The sequence below is a fragment of the Neopelma chrysocephalum genome, unplaced genomic scaffold, assembly GCF_003984885.1.
Source record: "Neopelma chrysocephalum unplaced genomic scaffold, ASM398488v2 Primary Assembly neopelma1_80b, whole genome shotgun sequence".
Lineage (NCBI taxonomy): Eukaryota > Metazoa > Chordata > Aves > Passeriformes > Pipridae > Neopelma > Neopelma chrysocephalum.
Genome location: NW_020897742.1, coordinates 6,703,714 through 6,721,063, shown reverse-complemented (window position 1 = coordinate 6,721,063; position 17,350 = coordinate 6,703,714). Strand labels below are relative to the sequence as shown.

At 41.1% G+C, this 17,350-nt stretch overlaps 1 protein-coding gene across 1 annotated transcript in view; it reads right to left on the bottom strand.

The window, feature by feature from the left end:
• Positions 1-17,350, bottom strand: part of ADAM17 (ADAM metallopeptidase domain 17) — a 35,229-nt gene that overhangs the window by 15,721 nt on the left and 2,158 nt on the right. Inside the window, exons 2-6 of the mRNA XM_027690353.1 lie at positions 7,360-7,492; positions 5,082-5,215; positions 4,070-4,158; positions 2,176-2,344; positions 1,236-1,366 (exon numbers count right to left, since the gene is read on the bottom strand). Of these exons, the coding sequence (XP_027546154.1) occupies positions 1,236-1,366; positions 2,176-2,344; positions 4,070-4,158; positions 5,082-5,215; positions 7,360-7,492 (656 nt within the window). The remainder of the gene's footprint in view (positions 1-1,235; positions 1,367-2,175; positions 2,345-4,069; positions 4,159-5,081; positions 5,216-7,359; positions 7,493-17,350) is intronic.

The window sequence follows — 17,350 nt, the reverse complement described above, 5'->3', positions numbered from 1 at the left end:
TCCCTTTTCAAGCTGCTCGCATATTCTGAAAAACCACCTTCTACTAAACAGAAATGCACAAACTTGCTGAGAATGAAAAGTGACATTCAGAGCCACTCAATAATAGTTCATGCTTTAGTTTTCCAACTACTGTGTTGTTAACAGTACCCATCTACCCAGGAAACACAACAGTGTGTCAGCCTCAGCACATGTCAGATGCTGAGATAAAAGCATCTCTGCAAACACACCAATTGAGGCTCCCTTACCTGGAGAATGTAAACACAATTTTGGGGACAGAAAGGTCAAAAAGCCAGCAAAGGTGAAACAGAGTGATTAGCTTTTCAAAGAGTCGAACTCAAAGAGACCTGGCAAACAACACACCTCCAAAAGTGTTTTCATTTGATTTTGTCTCCAGTCCCCAACCTCCCCATACTCTCCACTTCTGCTGAAAGGCTGCAGACAGGCCTTGCTCTATTCCACAAAAACTTGTCAGGTAGACAATCACGCTGTTTTTGGCTGGGTTACTTGGTAACTGGTACACGTGATGGAGCCCTGCTTTCCTGAGGATGGCTGAACACCTGCCTGCTGATGGGAAGCAGTGAATTCATTCCTTAATTTGCTTTGCTTCTGTGAACAGCTTTTGCTCTACTGTTTCTGTCTCAACCTACAAGTTGTCTCAGCTTTACCCTTTTTATTCTCTCCTCCACCCCATCTGTGAGGAGCAAGTAAGCAGCTGTGTGACGCTGAACTGCTTGCTTGGGTTAACCCACAACACCCATGTACAACCAAACAAACTGTTTACTGTGCCTGCTTCTAATTTTATTGTACTGGACAGAGAATCCTGAAAGAATTTGGAAAAAACCACGAAATCTACGTAAGTTGCGTTTGCCTCTCCTATGAGCACTAAACATGCTAGAACTTCAGAGTTCTTGGATCCTTTGCAGTGGATTTCAAAAGCCAGGAGACTCCAAAGTTCTGACTGGGGAAAGAGAAGTTCTTAGGTAGAAAATGGCATAGCCACAAGAAATATACGAAAGGAAGGAATTTGCTTATAAGTAAACTTGAAGAATACTTAACTACAGTATCATCAATATAAACTATTTTTAAAGCATGATTTTAGCACCTTCCCATTTAAAAATTACACACAAGTCACAAGTCACTTATACAAAAGTAGTATAAGCTGTATGTTGATTTAACTGCTGGATCACTATGTTTTCCCATGTTAGTTCCAGCAAATTTTAAGTCCATTTACTTACCAAATAGTTTATAGTGGTACTCTCTTCCCCACGGCCCATATACTTGAAAAAACGATGATCTGCCACTACCAACATCTTGCACGTGTTTTTGGAGTTCTCTGGAATGGCTCTTTTCTTCCGATGGATGCTTGCTACAGTGAATATTTTAAATGCAATAAACACTCAATACAACTACCACTGCTGGGTCTATTATCCTTATTTAAGTCATGACTGTGAATGTGGGTGTGTTTCTGTGGAGAGAATGCGGATGTTTAGTTTTGGGCTTTTTTTTAACAGCTATTCTTAAATTTTGTCTTCGTAACAGTCCTCAAACTTACTGTAAGGAAAGGAATGTGTAGCAGTGAAATCGAGTTATTAATCAGATTTACCTATAGAGCTTTTATGGTCATCACCTCACCCTCAGACCTCCTGTTCCTAGTCATTATCCCAACCTCTGCTGACACAGCAAAGGACAGAGGAAAGAGGGACTGAAATGTCTCAAAACCCCATCATAGCTCAAGATGGATTCCTCGAGTGACCATCAAGGCCAAACAGATCCTGCTGCACAGTGCACAGAAGTACAAAGTTGTTTTAATGTTCATCTCAGAACATGTTACCTACATCGCTGCCAGCTGTCATAACAAACTGCTCAGGCCTGATGAAAAGGCTTCCTCTCCTTAGCCTACATTTTGGTGGGGCCAAATATCCATTCAACAAGCCAGGAATAAATATGCCCTGAGCAACAGTATCTTCCTTTCATCAGCTGTCAGGGCTTTTGTGGATGGGGAATGGGCATGAGTTAATGCTGCTCCCCACCTCCATGCCCCCAGATAATTTAAAGAGCTAACAGTTAAACTAGAAACAGCAATTCAGATTATTGCCCAGGTTCTGACCTTACTCGTCAACACAGCCAGAATTCAAGTGTTTCAAAGATGCTGCTCTCCCAACTATGGACACTCACCTTCATTTTGCTTCCTGTCTTCCAGTCCTTTTGGCAACAGTTCTTCTTCATTCAGCTTTAAATAACCACACACTTTGGGGGACTGCAATCTTGAGAAGTCTTTAATGTCTTCAGATCTGTAGACCAGCAGTCTTTCATCTTCCACATCATCTACGAACCTCCACAGCGGCTAACAGCACAAGAAGAAGTTAGGAACACTGTGAATGCAAAGACTAAGTCTAGATAAGTAAAAAATTATAGGTATGTACCATCAAACCTCCACAGCTTTCTGTGTACACACACAAATGCACTAGACTATGATAACCTCACCCACAGCAACAGGTCTACTGATAAAATGACATCCCCAAGAAAGCCAACAGAATTCAACTCTCTTATGCTACACGGGCATCCAAAACTCTGAGATCATCTTAACAGGGCAGTTTTTACTTTACTAACATATCCTATTTTTTCTGAATGTAACAGCTACAGCAACATCACCAAATACAGCACAGACAGGGTCTGTTCTTTGGCCAAGGCCAAGCAGTACTGACTGCCCACATCCACAACACAGAGCACTTGGGTCTGGGTCTCCTCTGGCCCTCAGGCAGTGCTCTTGCAACTTCAGACAGCTATTATTTAGCACACTGTGCTTTCAGTTCACAGCAAAAAGGTCCCAAAACATGAAGGCTGTGCCAGCCCAGCAGCCACACGTCTGCAGCTCAAAACTAAGTGTTTCACATGCTAAGGTAAGGTCTGAGGGCACAGGTGGTTTATACAAAGGTCCATAACCTTTCCAAATCATACAGGAGCACCATGAAAACAAAGGCAGGCAACAGTGGAGCAGCTTTGTCCATGCTGCCTTTTGGGAACAGACTCTGGCAGGCACCCTCTCTGACTGCAAACAGGCATCATCTCATCCAGGGCTGGTCAGGGGCAAAAGCTGACCTGGGGACACCAACAGCGAGTTGGAGCCTGCACACCATTGCCTGCCCTCAGCTGCATGGACACAGACAGTGAGGAGCAAGGGGGTTGGCTGCATTTATACTGCTCTGGACCACAGACACAAAAACGCTTTAAATCACAATCAAACAGCTACTGTATGTTGGTAATGTAAAACACAAGCACAGTGATTTGGATATTTTAATCACATTTTTATACATTCACATGACTAGATTTCTCAAGTCTACCCATAATTCTGCATATCCTTGGGTTTGGAGACAATTACAATATCCATATAACACTCAGCCATAATTACTGTCATTCAAACATTCTAATACTGCTTGTGTCTGGGAATATACTGCACTGAACAAGTCATTAAGATAGTCTCTAATTATATACTTGTTGAATATATTTTTTTAACCAACAGTTTAAAATAAGACAAGCAATGAACATGGTGAAAAACAAGGAAGTTGGGAAAAATACCAGATTTACAAATGAAGCTCTAACACAAAATACCAGATTTTCAAATGAAGGTTTAAGAATGGGAAAAATTCCACAACATAACAGAGCCAAAATTTTAGAAAGCTCCACAGACCTCGACTCTGCTCAGACTGCCACACAGTTTGTTATTCTAGAAGACATGATTACCACTAATTACTATCGTTATCCATTTCTGTTTCTGAAACTTTTTCCTGTTTAAAACATACCTTCTACCCGATGTATCTAAAGCATGCAACCATCAGAGAATGTCACTAATAAAAGTCAACATTTGCAACACTCACTAATAAAAGTCAACATTTGCAACAGTCACACTGGTTTCACATTTCCCTTCCTCCTCCCTTCTCACCCCAAAACAAACACCACCACCAAGTCTAGTTTGAGCTACAGAGGTGTCAAACGTGACTAACTAGAAAGAGAAATACCCACAGGGAAAGAAAATGATCGTCTGAATACAGTTTCCCACAGCAAAGAGTACCTCAATATTGTATTCTTCTCCATCAGTATTGATTCGCACTGTAAAATCTTCATCCCCAATATGTGCCACAACCTTGGAATTATGCTCTCCTTTAATATAAGCAAGGAAGATATAAGTTAATTCAGCTCTGCTCGCACGCACTCCTACACTGTTTGTTAGGGTTTTTTTTAATTGTTTCTAAACTTCATGCCAAATTACCTTCCTTGGTTTCTGAAGAACTGTTCAGTACAAAGAAAAAAAGAAACGAACCAACACTTCCCCCAGTTTTAACTTCTCAGTGGTCATAGTCAACAAGACTCATATGTAACTCCTAATTTTATAGAAAGTGTTGAGATGGCTCTGGGGGTTAGTAATGGGACACAGAATATTTCTGCCAACAAAAGCAGTGTGCATCTAACTATTATCACACAGCAGTTTCATGGCGTCAGCCTGGACTCCAGTGGAAAAGACTCATTACATCACACAGACAAGATAGAAATAAAAACAACTTAGCACAAGTATTAGTGCTGGACAAAAGTGGAGTGAGATACCCTTTATTTACAGAAAAGTAATCTACAAAGAACTATCTGTAAGTCTTTTAACTGAGCAATCTGGGCATCACTGCATCACCTCTACTTTGGCTTTGTGTTCTGGGACACAGAACAAGTCCTACATTCCAGCTGGAATTAGAGCCACCATCATCATTTAAAAAAATAAATTATAATTTGCAAGCCGCAGCTTGAGTAAATTATACCTTTGTGTTCTGCCAAACTAAACACAAGAGTCCTATCTTAGAACATGGGTGCAATAGCTCAAAAAAACCCTACCACCCACCAAACCTAAAAAAAAAATAAATCCCCAAACACACCACAAAAACAAAACCAGAAAACCCAAAGGGCATAAGAATTAAGCTTATTTGTTCATCCTAATTGTATCTGACAAAAATAAGGAAAATACACCATTTATTCTGGCCAAGAGGCTCGTGCAAAGCTGTGGTTTCTCAGCATTGACCCATAGTCTACTTCATACTAACCAACGACATGTCCGGTGAAAAAGTCTTGCCATTGAACACGATACTCCTTTTCCTTGCCTTCACCATCCACAATTAATGCTTGAAATTTTTCTGAAAAGTGTTCAGCAGTTGCAGTTAAGTATAATTTAAAGTGCCTGTAAGAGAATTTACTTACATTTACTTTTAAGCAAAGTATGCACATAACAGATACATTCAGTCACCATTTTACTGAGGGTCCAAAAGACGTTACAAAGCATTAATTCTGATAAGCAGGCTACAAAAACATATACCTTATAATTCATAACTGTAAATATTTTAAACCATCACAGATGTTTAATTAAAAAATAGAAAAAATAACCCCCAAAATCCAAAACAGTCACTCATGATGTGCCTTCTCCATTTGCAGTCAAGCAAAACCAGCTACTGGTGAGTATTTAAAGAAAAATCAGATCAAGGAATTTCTTTATCTATCCCATCTATATTACAGAATCACAGAATCAACTAGCTTGGAAAAGACCTCTGAGATCGAGTCCAACCTATGACCAAACATCACCTTGTCAACTACACCATGGCACTAAGTGCCACATGCAGTCTTTTCTTAAACACCTCCAGGGACAGTGACTCTACCACCTCCCTGGCCAGTCCATGCCAATGCCCAATCACTCTTTCTGTGAAGAACTTCTTCCTAATGTCCAACCTGAACCTCCCCTGGCACAGCTTAAGACTGTGTCCTCTTGTCCTGTTGCTTGTTGCCTGGGAGAAGAGGCTGATCCCCACCTGGCTACAATCTCCTTCCAGGTAGTTGTAGAGAGTGATAAGGCCTCCCCAGACCCTCCCCCTCTCCAGGCTAAACAACCCTAACTCCCTCAGCAGCTCCTAATCAGAATTCTGCTCCACACTCTTCACCAGCCTTGTCGCCCTTCTCTGGACACGCTCCTGCACCTCAATATCCTTCCTAAACTGAGGCCCAGAACTGGACACAGCACTCAAGGTGCAGCCTAACCAGTGCCAGGAGAAGAATCACTTCCCTAGTCCTGCTGGCCACACTATTCCCAATACAGGCCAGGATGCCATTGGCCTTCTTGGTCACCTGGGCACACTGCTGGCTCATGTTCAGCTTCCTGTCAATCACTCCCAGGTCCCTTTCTGCCTGGTCCCTGTCCAGCCACTCTGTGCCCAGCCTGTAGTGCAGCTTAAGGTTTTTATTTTCTGAAATAATACAGTCAGAAGACCATAAACAGAAATCTGAACTCTACATTTTTTATGATATATTGTCACAAAAAGTAAAGGTTTTCCCAAGAAGTAAGCGGAGAACATTCTCTATAAACCAAGAGCCCATAAGGCTTCTTATGTGGTCTTTGGGTCAAAGATTTTTGGCATGCTCCTCTGCAATCATTCTGTCATCATCATTGGCAGTATTGCAACCTCACCATAAAGTCAGGGTGCATGAGGCAGTGCAAAACAGGGACAGTCAGACGTCTGATCCCATTAACCTTTTACACTTGGTACTTAAAAATTTCCTCCCCCCTCAACATTTAGAAATTCAAAAATTATGCACAACTTGCATGACAGTTGTAAATGACACAGGGGAAAGGCATATGAGAACACAGTAAACAAAGATGTCAGATGAGCAAAATCAATGTATATTTGTTAATATAGAGCATTATTCTCATTCTCATCCCTATTTTAGATTAACAATTTCAGCACTCAAATGCCTATAAGGCACTTTTCTGACTTCCAGAATAAAATCCCTAGAATCATCATGCCTGCTCCCTTCTATCTCTCCTTCCTCTTTCACCTGTGCTTCTCTTTCCCATCTTATAACAACATCACAAAAAAGATTAGAACTGCTTTATTTAATGGAAAGTTTACACTCAGTAGGAAGACGATTAAACCTCCGTGAAAAAAATACATCTCCTGGGCAACACATCACATGTGCTGCCCAAATTGAAGGCTGAGATTTTCAAGAACCAGAGGACAGTCAAGAAGTATGACAGTGTTGCCAGATGAGGTATAACTGGGATCCAACCCAATCAGTGGAAGTAATCTACATGAAACTAAAGCCTAGAACAAAGCAAAAGAAATCCTAAATCACTGCCACTTTAGCAATCAGAGCCATACAATGTAACTTATTTTCTCCTTTCCTCTGTGTATCTCTGAAGTTATATAACCATGGAGATGACTAACTTAAAAGAACTGGCCAGTCATGACAGAAAACAAGATAACTATTTCTGGGTTTGAAACTGCACATTATTAATCACAAACTGAAGGAAAATATTATGCTATTTCATTTAATTACCTTTGCAGGGCTGAAAAACTTAAGAGCCTCTCTACGTGTGTCTCAGGCTGGAGGTCCCTCTTCTTCAGTGAGTGTTGCTGGATGCTGGACTGAGAAAGGATGTCGTAGTCTGAAAGCATGGACTCAACTGTGTCTGGAAGACCAACAAGGAAAATTTCAGTTTAAAAAGACTCTCTTCCAAATGCACACACAAAAAAAGAGCAAACCAGAGCCACCCATTTCAACAGCAAGACCACAGTTTGCTCTAATTTTAGAATAACTATTGTACATTTCTGTAAAGGTGCATTTTGCATAGGCAACTAGAAATCAGAGTGAGACAAGACACAATCTGAGAGAGACAAAGAGTTTAGTTCACTTGTTATAGCAATTTCTGAGCAACTAACCCATCACTTTTACTGCCACAACAATGCACAGCTAATGTCCTCCCTAGCTGGCCCCCAGAAACTAAATGGTGGAGAATGTCCCTATTTCTCTGGGGTGAATCACTCTCCTCACCTGCTGGTCCCCATATGAATCTAAGGAAGTTTAGACTAGGAGACTTATACCAAATTAACTCCAGATTGGGACTGCATTTTTTACTTTTCTGTCCAACAGTAGACAAAAACCAGACACCTGCATAGCATCATCAATCAGAATTAACTAACAAGGCACCTCATATGATGCACCCTCAGGTACCCTGGTTTCCCAATACCTTACCACCATACAAAACTCCTTTGATTTTCAAACTCAGAATATGTTCAGAAGAAGAAGACCAAATGCCTGAACTCCTATGGGGAGCAGTACACACATTACAAATTCAGATCAATACTTTGCAGATGTTTCCACCATTAACAAGTGCACCATGACGGCTGCCAACAGTGTTTGACTCTTGCTGAAAAAGCCTGCTGTTGTTTCCTAAGGCATTCCTTCACCAGAGCACCCATCCACACTCTTCCTTCTCTGGACAACACACCACCCAGTGGGACATCTGACAACCACCTTCACTTCTATCAGCTGCTATTTACAGCCTTAATCAGAGGCCCTTATTCCCACATCACTGTCTTCCTTCTCAGCCAGAGGTGTTCCCTCTTTTCATGGCACCAAATGAGGAGTCAGACGTGTTATACAAGAGACAGAAGTGCTCATCCAGACATTCTTTATTAAAAAAATTCTGTTTCTTTCCCCTCCATTTCCAGCTATGCTTCTAAACCAGACCTGAGAGCTACCAAAGTAGCTTCCTTTTTCTGTTAAGGAAGATGGCCTTCCTTCAGGGCCCCTCATCACCAGCTTACACCACCCAGCCAAATAACCTCACATGTTTTATTGGACTTTTAAGTAAGCAGCACCACTAATAAGCTGGTTTACTGGCTCTTGTGCAACAAACCAAGATTGCTACCGTGAAATCTAGATAAAGTATAGCTCTTGAAGAAATATGGGTTTTTTTAAACCTGGCACTCAGTGCCATCATTTATCCCCAAATCAACACCTCTAAAGCCCAAGAAAGCTTTAAGAATGGATGCACTGATCAGGGCAAGGCAAGTTTTTCGAGAGGGGGTGGGCGGGGAGAATTAACCACCAGTGTACATGCACACATGTGCTTGTGTGCACTGAAGTGAGGGAGCCGCAGAAGCAAAGCTGATCCTCACAGCCCTCCTGGTCCTGTACCAGACCCACTAGCAGAGCGACGGGTGGGCGACACGGCTGCTTTCTTGGGCAGCAGAAGCCACCAAGCAGCGGTTCCCAGGCTTCTCCCTACTCGGCTGCTCCTCCCTGGCCGTTGAGCAACACAGGAAGGGCAGTGCAGTTGCGATTTCCTGATTTCTGTTTACAACCCACAGGTTGGGAGCACCTGCAATCGATTACCATGTGTTTCGGGTGATACACAAGGGCAAGTTTCCCTCACCTTCCTTTCTGATGTGGGGTTTTTCCCCTTCTGTGCCCAGCTGCTGGGCAGTGCCTTCATCCTTAGTGCGGCAGAGCTGGTCCACTAGAGCCACACAGTGAGCAAATACCTAAAACCTCCCAAAGTACTCCTTTTCATTAAAAAGCCCGTTATAATTCATTGTTTATGGTCTGACATCCAGAACCCTCATCCAGAACCACCTAGGAGGAGGGTAGGGACAGCCAGGGAAATCAACTCTGAAAAAAAACCAAAACGTAATTAAACTTTCTAGTTCTAAATTATTTTAATTAAACTTGAGATTCTTTCACCACAGCTAGAGCAGACCCCTCAATTAAATGTTGATACACAGGATAACACTGGTTTCTGATACAAACCAAGCATGTGGTACATGGGGCATGAAGCAAAGGTGTGGTACCACTGCTGTACTGTTTGGGGATTTGCAAAGGACCAGGTCTGCCCAAGAGGCACAACCCCAGCTACAAAACACTACTTCTGTCCTTTTCCACCTCTGCCTGCAAAGTACAGACCAGAACCACGGGAAAGTCATGCCAAAGAGCAAGATGCAGTTGCCACTATGGCCAGACAAAACATCTCAGTTTTGTGGCAAGAGAACTGAAAAGTCTGCCAAAAAAATCAGTTTTTTATTTGATAGGCAAGAACTTCAGAAGTCCTGCTCCACCTCAATATACACAAACACCCTTCTGGAAATGCCTCACAGAGACAAAGGAAGGGTAGTACGAACAAGACCTAAAAAGCTCATGAAGATGAGTAAGATGACTCTGTTGAAGTAACAAATGAAACACAGGACACTCCTAGTTCCTGTAACCCTGAAACAAGAATGCACTTGTTCATATTTCCTCTTACCCTTCCTAAATTTGTTTGCTTTTAATTTTACTTACAACATAAGTAAAGGCTTAAGACATGCTGCTCCTAGACATAAATCTGGTAAATAATTATGGTATTAGACAGACATGAAAAAAATACATTGGTAACACATTCAAACCAAATTTTTTCTGTACAATGTTCATATTGTGAAAAATTAATTCATGGTCATGGCTTATTGAAAATAAAAGATGAAGTGTCATTATTTTAAACAAAACACAGAACTGTACAGAGTCCAACTGTACAGCAGTCTGTGGATAGGAGCCACAGCAAGCATATACTTGACTACTTTTTACTCAAGTTTGAAAATCTTTTCAGCATTCCTTCCTCATTATCTTCACTATGGTCCAAGAGCCATTTTCCATGGGCTTCAACAGCACTGAGCTGACTCAGATTTTCCCAAACCACTTTCTTGTGGTTCCTTCCCTTTCAACCCCTCCTAGATTTCCACATTCCTGTCTTTTTGGAGAACACCTTAATTCCATCCTGATATTCCAATTATTTATTGTCACCAGCCTTCACCTCATTGCACCTTCTTTCCTGCATGGGAACCTCCCAAGAATATATATATCTCGGGTCTGCAAGAAAGACAGGGAAAGAACATAAGTGACAAAGATGATATCCCAAAGCTCTTGAGAAGAAATCCACAGCAGTGACTCTTCCTCTGCCCCTAACTTTGAACTCACCAACCGTTCCCTCTGTTTTTTCACCTTGTTTCAGGGCTAAAATCCTCCTGGCACTAGACTTTCAGACTTAACACAGGCAAGTATCCTTTAAAGAAACTCTGGGCACTGCAGCAGGCTACTCCAGCAGCCAAGAGCTCAAGAATGTGCTGGGCAAGAGCTGAGATCACGGAGTTCAAGGCCACTGCATGTATTTCAAAAGAAGAGGTTTCTCTTCCAGTGCTCAGCTACCAATTCAAATACCAATGTCACCCTTCTCCAACCAGCTCAGCTTTCATAAGCCAACAGTAAATTCCCATGATCTCATGCCCCATCTATTGCCCAGAAATCAACAAGTAAATGTGGCAAGTCAGCCATTTCATAAGAATTCTTTTGCACTGCATTATTTATAGAAAGGTTAAGCTTATCTAGAAGCATTAAGTTTTAACCCAGAAGACATAATTAATATTTTTAAAAACTCTTCACAATTATCTCATGATAGAAAATGTCTCTAACTAAACCAAAAGATCAAACAATATTAAAAAAAAATACTTTCAGGACTTAAAAATGACCACAAGATAATCAGAGGGGTTTGCAGGAATGATTGCAGTTATTTCTCCAAGCCTACAGAGAACAGTCCTAGAACAAGCACAGCAAACACACTCGGGAGGATTTTGCAGTGTGAAATCACTGTCATATGACCAAAAAAGGGCTCCAGCCTCTATTTCGAGTGGCACTCATTTACTACAACCTGGGTACTGATCTCAAGCTGATTTCCAATGGGTATCAAACACCTACCAAAAGCTTATGAGCAGTTAACTAATAACAATTTTTCTGATTCAGCTGGGGAGTGACTAAAGGGTTCCGTATTCCTTATTGTTACTATTTACTTTTATAGGCTCTTCTTAGTACATTAAAATACTTTAATTAAAGTAACCAAATATAGTCACTTGAAACATAATTCAGAGCCTCAGTCAGAATTTAGACCAGGAAACAGGGACTGGAGTCTTTCCAACCTGAACCCCATGAGCTAAAGCAGGTCTCCATCACCCCACATAAAACAGCTGCCCTTGTGTTTGTGGTAACAGCTGCTCACTGGCTGCCATACAATGGGATGGTTTGACTGCAGCACCATTCCAGGGACTGCTAACGGAGAGGACAAATATATTCATATTTCAACTGGGCACACAAACGGTCTTCATGAGGCAGGAGGTGATGCAGTCATGCCTAAATTTTTGTGGGTACCTCTTTAACAGTTTACATTGCTTTTAGGCGACTGTTGATGAAGAAGTGTTGAGAAGGTCCATCTGTGGGAAAGCTGTTCCATAACAGCTCATTGCACATGCTGTTACATCTTTCTCCAGTACATCTGGTACAGAGCCATTGCCAAAGACAGAAAACAAAGTGAATTGAAACGCTTATCCCACACAAAACAGCCCATGCTTTTAACAGTTTAGATAAATCATGTTTACTTGTTTCCACCGAAGAGCGGCTGCTGTTTTGTTCATCAAGTACATGTAAACAGAAGAATATGTGTGAGAAACAGGTTCAAAGCAAGAACCAAACACGTCAGCATTCTTATAGACCTTAACAGGATAAGCCTTAACACTCTGTTTAAGCACATTTCTAGACAAACCTGTCAGTAAGAATGGCCAGCCATGTCAGCACTGCCGAATGTTTTAGAAGGCATGTTTTTTACTCAATCCCAACGACACCAAACTTGCTAAGCCATGTGAGAAAACACAGTGCCCAGATTCAGTTAGTCAGCAGTGCAGACGAGGCCTCAGGGTACGGTTATCCAGCCCTCGCCCTGCCGAGTTACTGTCCACCAGCTCCTCCAAGGTGCACTTCTCCTGCAGCCACACAGGGCAAACCACGCTCTGCTTATCACACATTCAGACATGCCCAGTGATGGATATCATGGAAAAGTTAACAGCTTCTAAACACCCTTTAGCTCATCTCAGGAAAAACTTGTTCATGTAGCTGCACCTTTAACTCCAAAGTTTTTTCCTACAGTAAAACAAACATCTGTTTCTGGGCAGTGGGAGTATTTCCTTAAGGGTGCAAATTCTGTTTAGCAGAAGCTGTACAGATAATTAAACTGCTATTTCTGGTGGTTATGAATGCAGTTGAATACCCACAATGGCTCCTACACATTACCTCACACACTTCCAACCTTGCGAATTATCTCCTTCACTGAACACATCTTAAATAGGGACTAATGAAGAACAAAACTTATACTATTAGATCTACTTGATTTAATAACTCAGTCTGTCCTATTAAGGACAGCAGATCACTTCTCGAAGAAAAAAAAAAGAATGCAACAACCTGCTCAAATATTGATATTATTAAAAATAAGGAAGCCCATTGAATTAACATCCTCGTGGTCAAAGTGAAACAAGGGTCATTCCCTCTTACACCAGAATACCATCATATGACTTGATGCTCAGAAAAACGCAACTCAACACACCCCCAAATCATATGCTTTCATATATCCTGCAGAAAGTCACAGGATGCAGTGTTCTCTGAAAACAGATAATTTGTCTGGCTCTCAAAAGAACTGCAAGCCTCACCACTGTGCTTAGATATCACATAACAAAATCCTGCTGTGTCACAAAAAAGGTTTGAGTGGAGCTGATTCTATGTAGAGAATAATTACTGTCTAGACTACACTTGTGAGTCCAACCTCTTCTCCACTTCTCACTGCGTTTCTTCTCCTTGTGGATATGACTTTGGACTCAAACATGACCCTCTAAGATTCAAGGCACGTCACAGGTACTGAGGGCAGAACTTTACAATTTCAGTAACAATCTGAAAAGGTAAGAAAGGAAACCAAGGGATACCATGTTCTTGTTCAACACCTCAGTAATTATGGATCAATATCAAGTGGGTGGTAGCTGTAGGTGCCTCCCTGCATAATAGAGCCCCCTTCCCTTCCCACTTCCCAGTCCATGCACACACAAGTTAAAACCACAAGTATAGAGGAGGAAAAAAGGTACAAATAATGCATATTAAGAGCAGCACAGGAAGACAGGGATAGATATTGTGACATAAAGGGCATAAGTGACATAAAGATGGGCAGTACTGTTACATAAATCTGAAGAATAAAAGACATCAAGAAGACCATTAGAATTATTAAGAGGGTTACAGGAGATCCCCAAAACAAGCAAGTTTGTGTGTTGCACATAAAATTTGCAGAACAGGATGGTAGGATAAACTGCTCTTTTTTAAAGTAACTCGGTTCTTGGTTTCACAGCAAAGTACTTCCCATGATCAGTCTGCAAAACAGGCAAACTCAGACTCCTGCAGTTTATAAAAAAGCTGGGGGGGGATCAATCTGTTTATAACCAAAGTTAAATATAAACTTCTGCCTCAAAGATAAATCTCTACCAACTACTAAAGGCACAATTAAATCCTAATGCAATGTTGAATGCAACCAGGAGAACTCTGGGCTAAGGAGGTGGCTGGCTGCACTTCCTTGCTTGGCCCTTGCAGCCACACTGGGGCTTCTGCACATGCACACAAAAATTCCAGAGTGGCAAAAGCGTGAAGCTGAGATGAGTCACTGCTGCTATCAGAAATGTACAGCAGTAGGGAAGTTGTCAGGTTCTACAGTGGGAGGGGAAGGAAAATTAAACCACCCCAAACCTTAAGTGCAAACAGGAATTTTAGTTTTTGTCTGCTTAAAGGTCAGAACAAATTGGCAATACTGAAAACCAAACTCATGCTGAGCACTGGATTATGTTCCCATTACAAAAATTTTGCATTAGGTTAAAGGTAATTCTTACTAAGTAGAATTTAATCTAGTGTAGACATTCTTCTTTTTGTTGACTTTGAGTACTTCTCTCAGAAATTACACTTCACTTTTTTTTTTGTCAGAAATGGAAACATTGACTGATTCACATGAATAAAAGAAAACAAACCTGAGAAAAGTGCTTTAAAACCTTAATATTAAGTACCTCCACTGAAGAGACTGCTAACCCAAAATTACATTGATACAAAAACTACACAAAAATTACATTGATAACTTTAACTCAATAAGGCCATGCCTACACCAAGCGCTTGCTGTTTACATGGAGATAAAGACATGGCATCAACAAATTCCTGCAGTGATTTTGAAATAATCCCAGACCATCCCAGGCAGGTATCACATGCTGCAGGATCGTGCATTCTTGAATTCTCCTCCACGCGGTACATGGTGGGACACTCTCAACCTTCAGCTTGTGGGCTCAAACTGCAAAACTAGCTCCATCTAAAATAGTCATCTTACTTCAAAGGATATCGAAATGGGATAAGAAACAGTAACAAAAAAAAAGGCAAACTATGCTGGGAAAATGAATCATTTGACCCTCATCTAGGTTATTCCTTAATCTCCAACAGAAGCTTCAAACCAGCAGGACGAAATTTAATCTTGCATAAAGATTTTGTCACTAATTATCACACTGTACATTCTTGACACTGAGCTAAACTTCCAACCCTTTTAACACTTCGGCAGTCGGGTTCCTGGCCTTATGGACCTCCTGCATTTTTGTCACACCAAGTGTGAAGGAGAATTCAAACTGACTGCAAATCAATTTATGCTGCCCTTTGTATCACTCAGCTCCCCCAGTTTACTCATCAACACTACTACCATTTGGTTTGTTTCACTCAACAACTTGTAAATTCTAGTCTTTTGATGTGCATTACATAGGTTTGTACCAAACCGTTTATAATGGGCCATTTCTTCAGCTGATGCAGCTTGTTTTGAACTTTTGTGTGGTATTTCAGCAGTGTGGAGAAAAAAAACTAGTGAAGCTCAGGTTACCTGTCTCAGATTTGATTAGACCAATTTAACATGTAGAAAAAGACTGTCAGTGGGTGATTCAAAGGATATCATCTGCCAGGATAGGAACAACTATCTTATTTTAGTTCCCTACCAAGCTTGTGATGAAAAGTTCTCATTTAAAAGAGGTAACAATAGAGTCAGACCCATTTTACGTGCAGACCCTGTTCTGGGCAATCTTGGATGCACACTGCTTAGTGGCAGCACACAATTAGTTCCACTGTGTTGTAATACAGACTCAAGCAGCTCTTAAGATATATTCAGTGACCTACTGAACAGCACCCAAGCTGGGTCTTTACACTGTTACTTTTTTCAAGCACATTAAGCTCTGTTATCATTCAGATATGTCTGAGCTCCAAGACAAACAGCAGGAATATTTCACAGCTATAAACGGTTATCTTCAGAGAGAAACGACAACAAAGAGAAAAATTTTGAAAGAGTTGACGTTAATTTTTCAGGAACAAAACTATAATATCAAACACCGTATTGACTTCTCCCAGAAATTAATACCTGATGTCAATGTTATTAAAAAGAGTTTGCCCAAAAGCAAACTGAGGTGGACACCATCCTGCCTTCATCCCTCACCTGGAGCACAACCACTACCCCAAAAACAAGGGGCAGGTGCTTGGATAGTCACGCCATGAGCTGCTCCAGGGAACGGACTCTGCAAAGAGAAAATACCGGAATGCAAACACTCCACCCCTTACCGAAAACAAATCAAAAAACCCCAAACAGAAAAACCCCCAAAATCCCAACAAGTAAAAAAAGAGATTAGCTTCCAGGCAGCTCAGGTCCATGAATGTGCTCACAGGAATGGGGAAGGGATCAGAAAGCTGAGGCCAGGATTGTGGCAGTCCCATTTTAGATCAGTTTAGACTGCTGAAGCACCACGCCCTAAGATTACTTCAGGTGAAAAAAGACGGAAAATGACCCGCATCTTTTTATCTACATATTCCATTCTTTGTCACTGTATTTTTTCACTGTATATTTTTTTTTCTTCTTGAAAAACTGAACTCAGAGAAATAAGCAAGAAAGTTCTTAATAGAAATCACAAAATGTTAGTTTCTGAAACTTCCTTAAGGATACTGCTCACCAGAAATCTGATTTCAGTTCCTAAAACTCAAGCTGTGGTTAAACAGAGCTTTCAAAATAGTAATATTGACATTATTAGAAGGAAAAGATGGTATTTCAGAAAAGCAAGCTGTGTGTAAGATGACAACAGAACTCCAGCAGAAGACGAACATAAAACCACAACAAAGTAGGCCAAGGTATTTTGAAAAGCACCTTGTAAAAGACATAAAGCTAATACTTGAAATATTATTTATTTCTGAAAACCACACAGCTAAATAACCAAAGGGGCTTGTAAAACAAGTAAGCTGCAAATACAGGTCCAAGAATGGATGCTTAAGGCCAGCACCAAAAAGTAAGGCAGTAATTGACCTCAGCATTCACTGCAGAAGAGACTAAAAAGCTCCCTGAAAGCTTGTCTTGACAGGATATATTTAAAGACCTGCTTCTGAGACTCAAGGAAAGAGGCTTTAAAACAAGCCCAGAAAATGACCAATAAATCAACAGGACATGAATGTATTAACCCAAGAGTTATAAAGCACTGCAGAAATAAAACTGGTCAACTACTAATCATGGTATGCAAGTACAGTGCCACTGGTGTTGCTGCAGGTGGCCTGAAAGGACCAATTTCCACTCCAGGTACAATCCAGGGGCCTAATCAACAAATATGCTCGA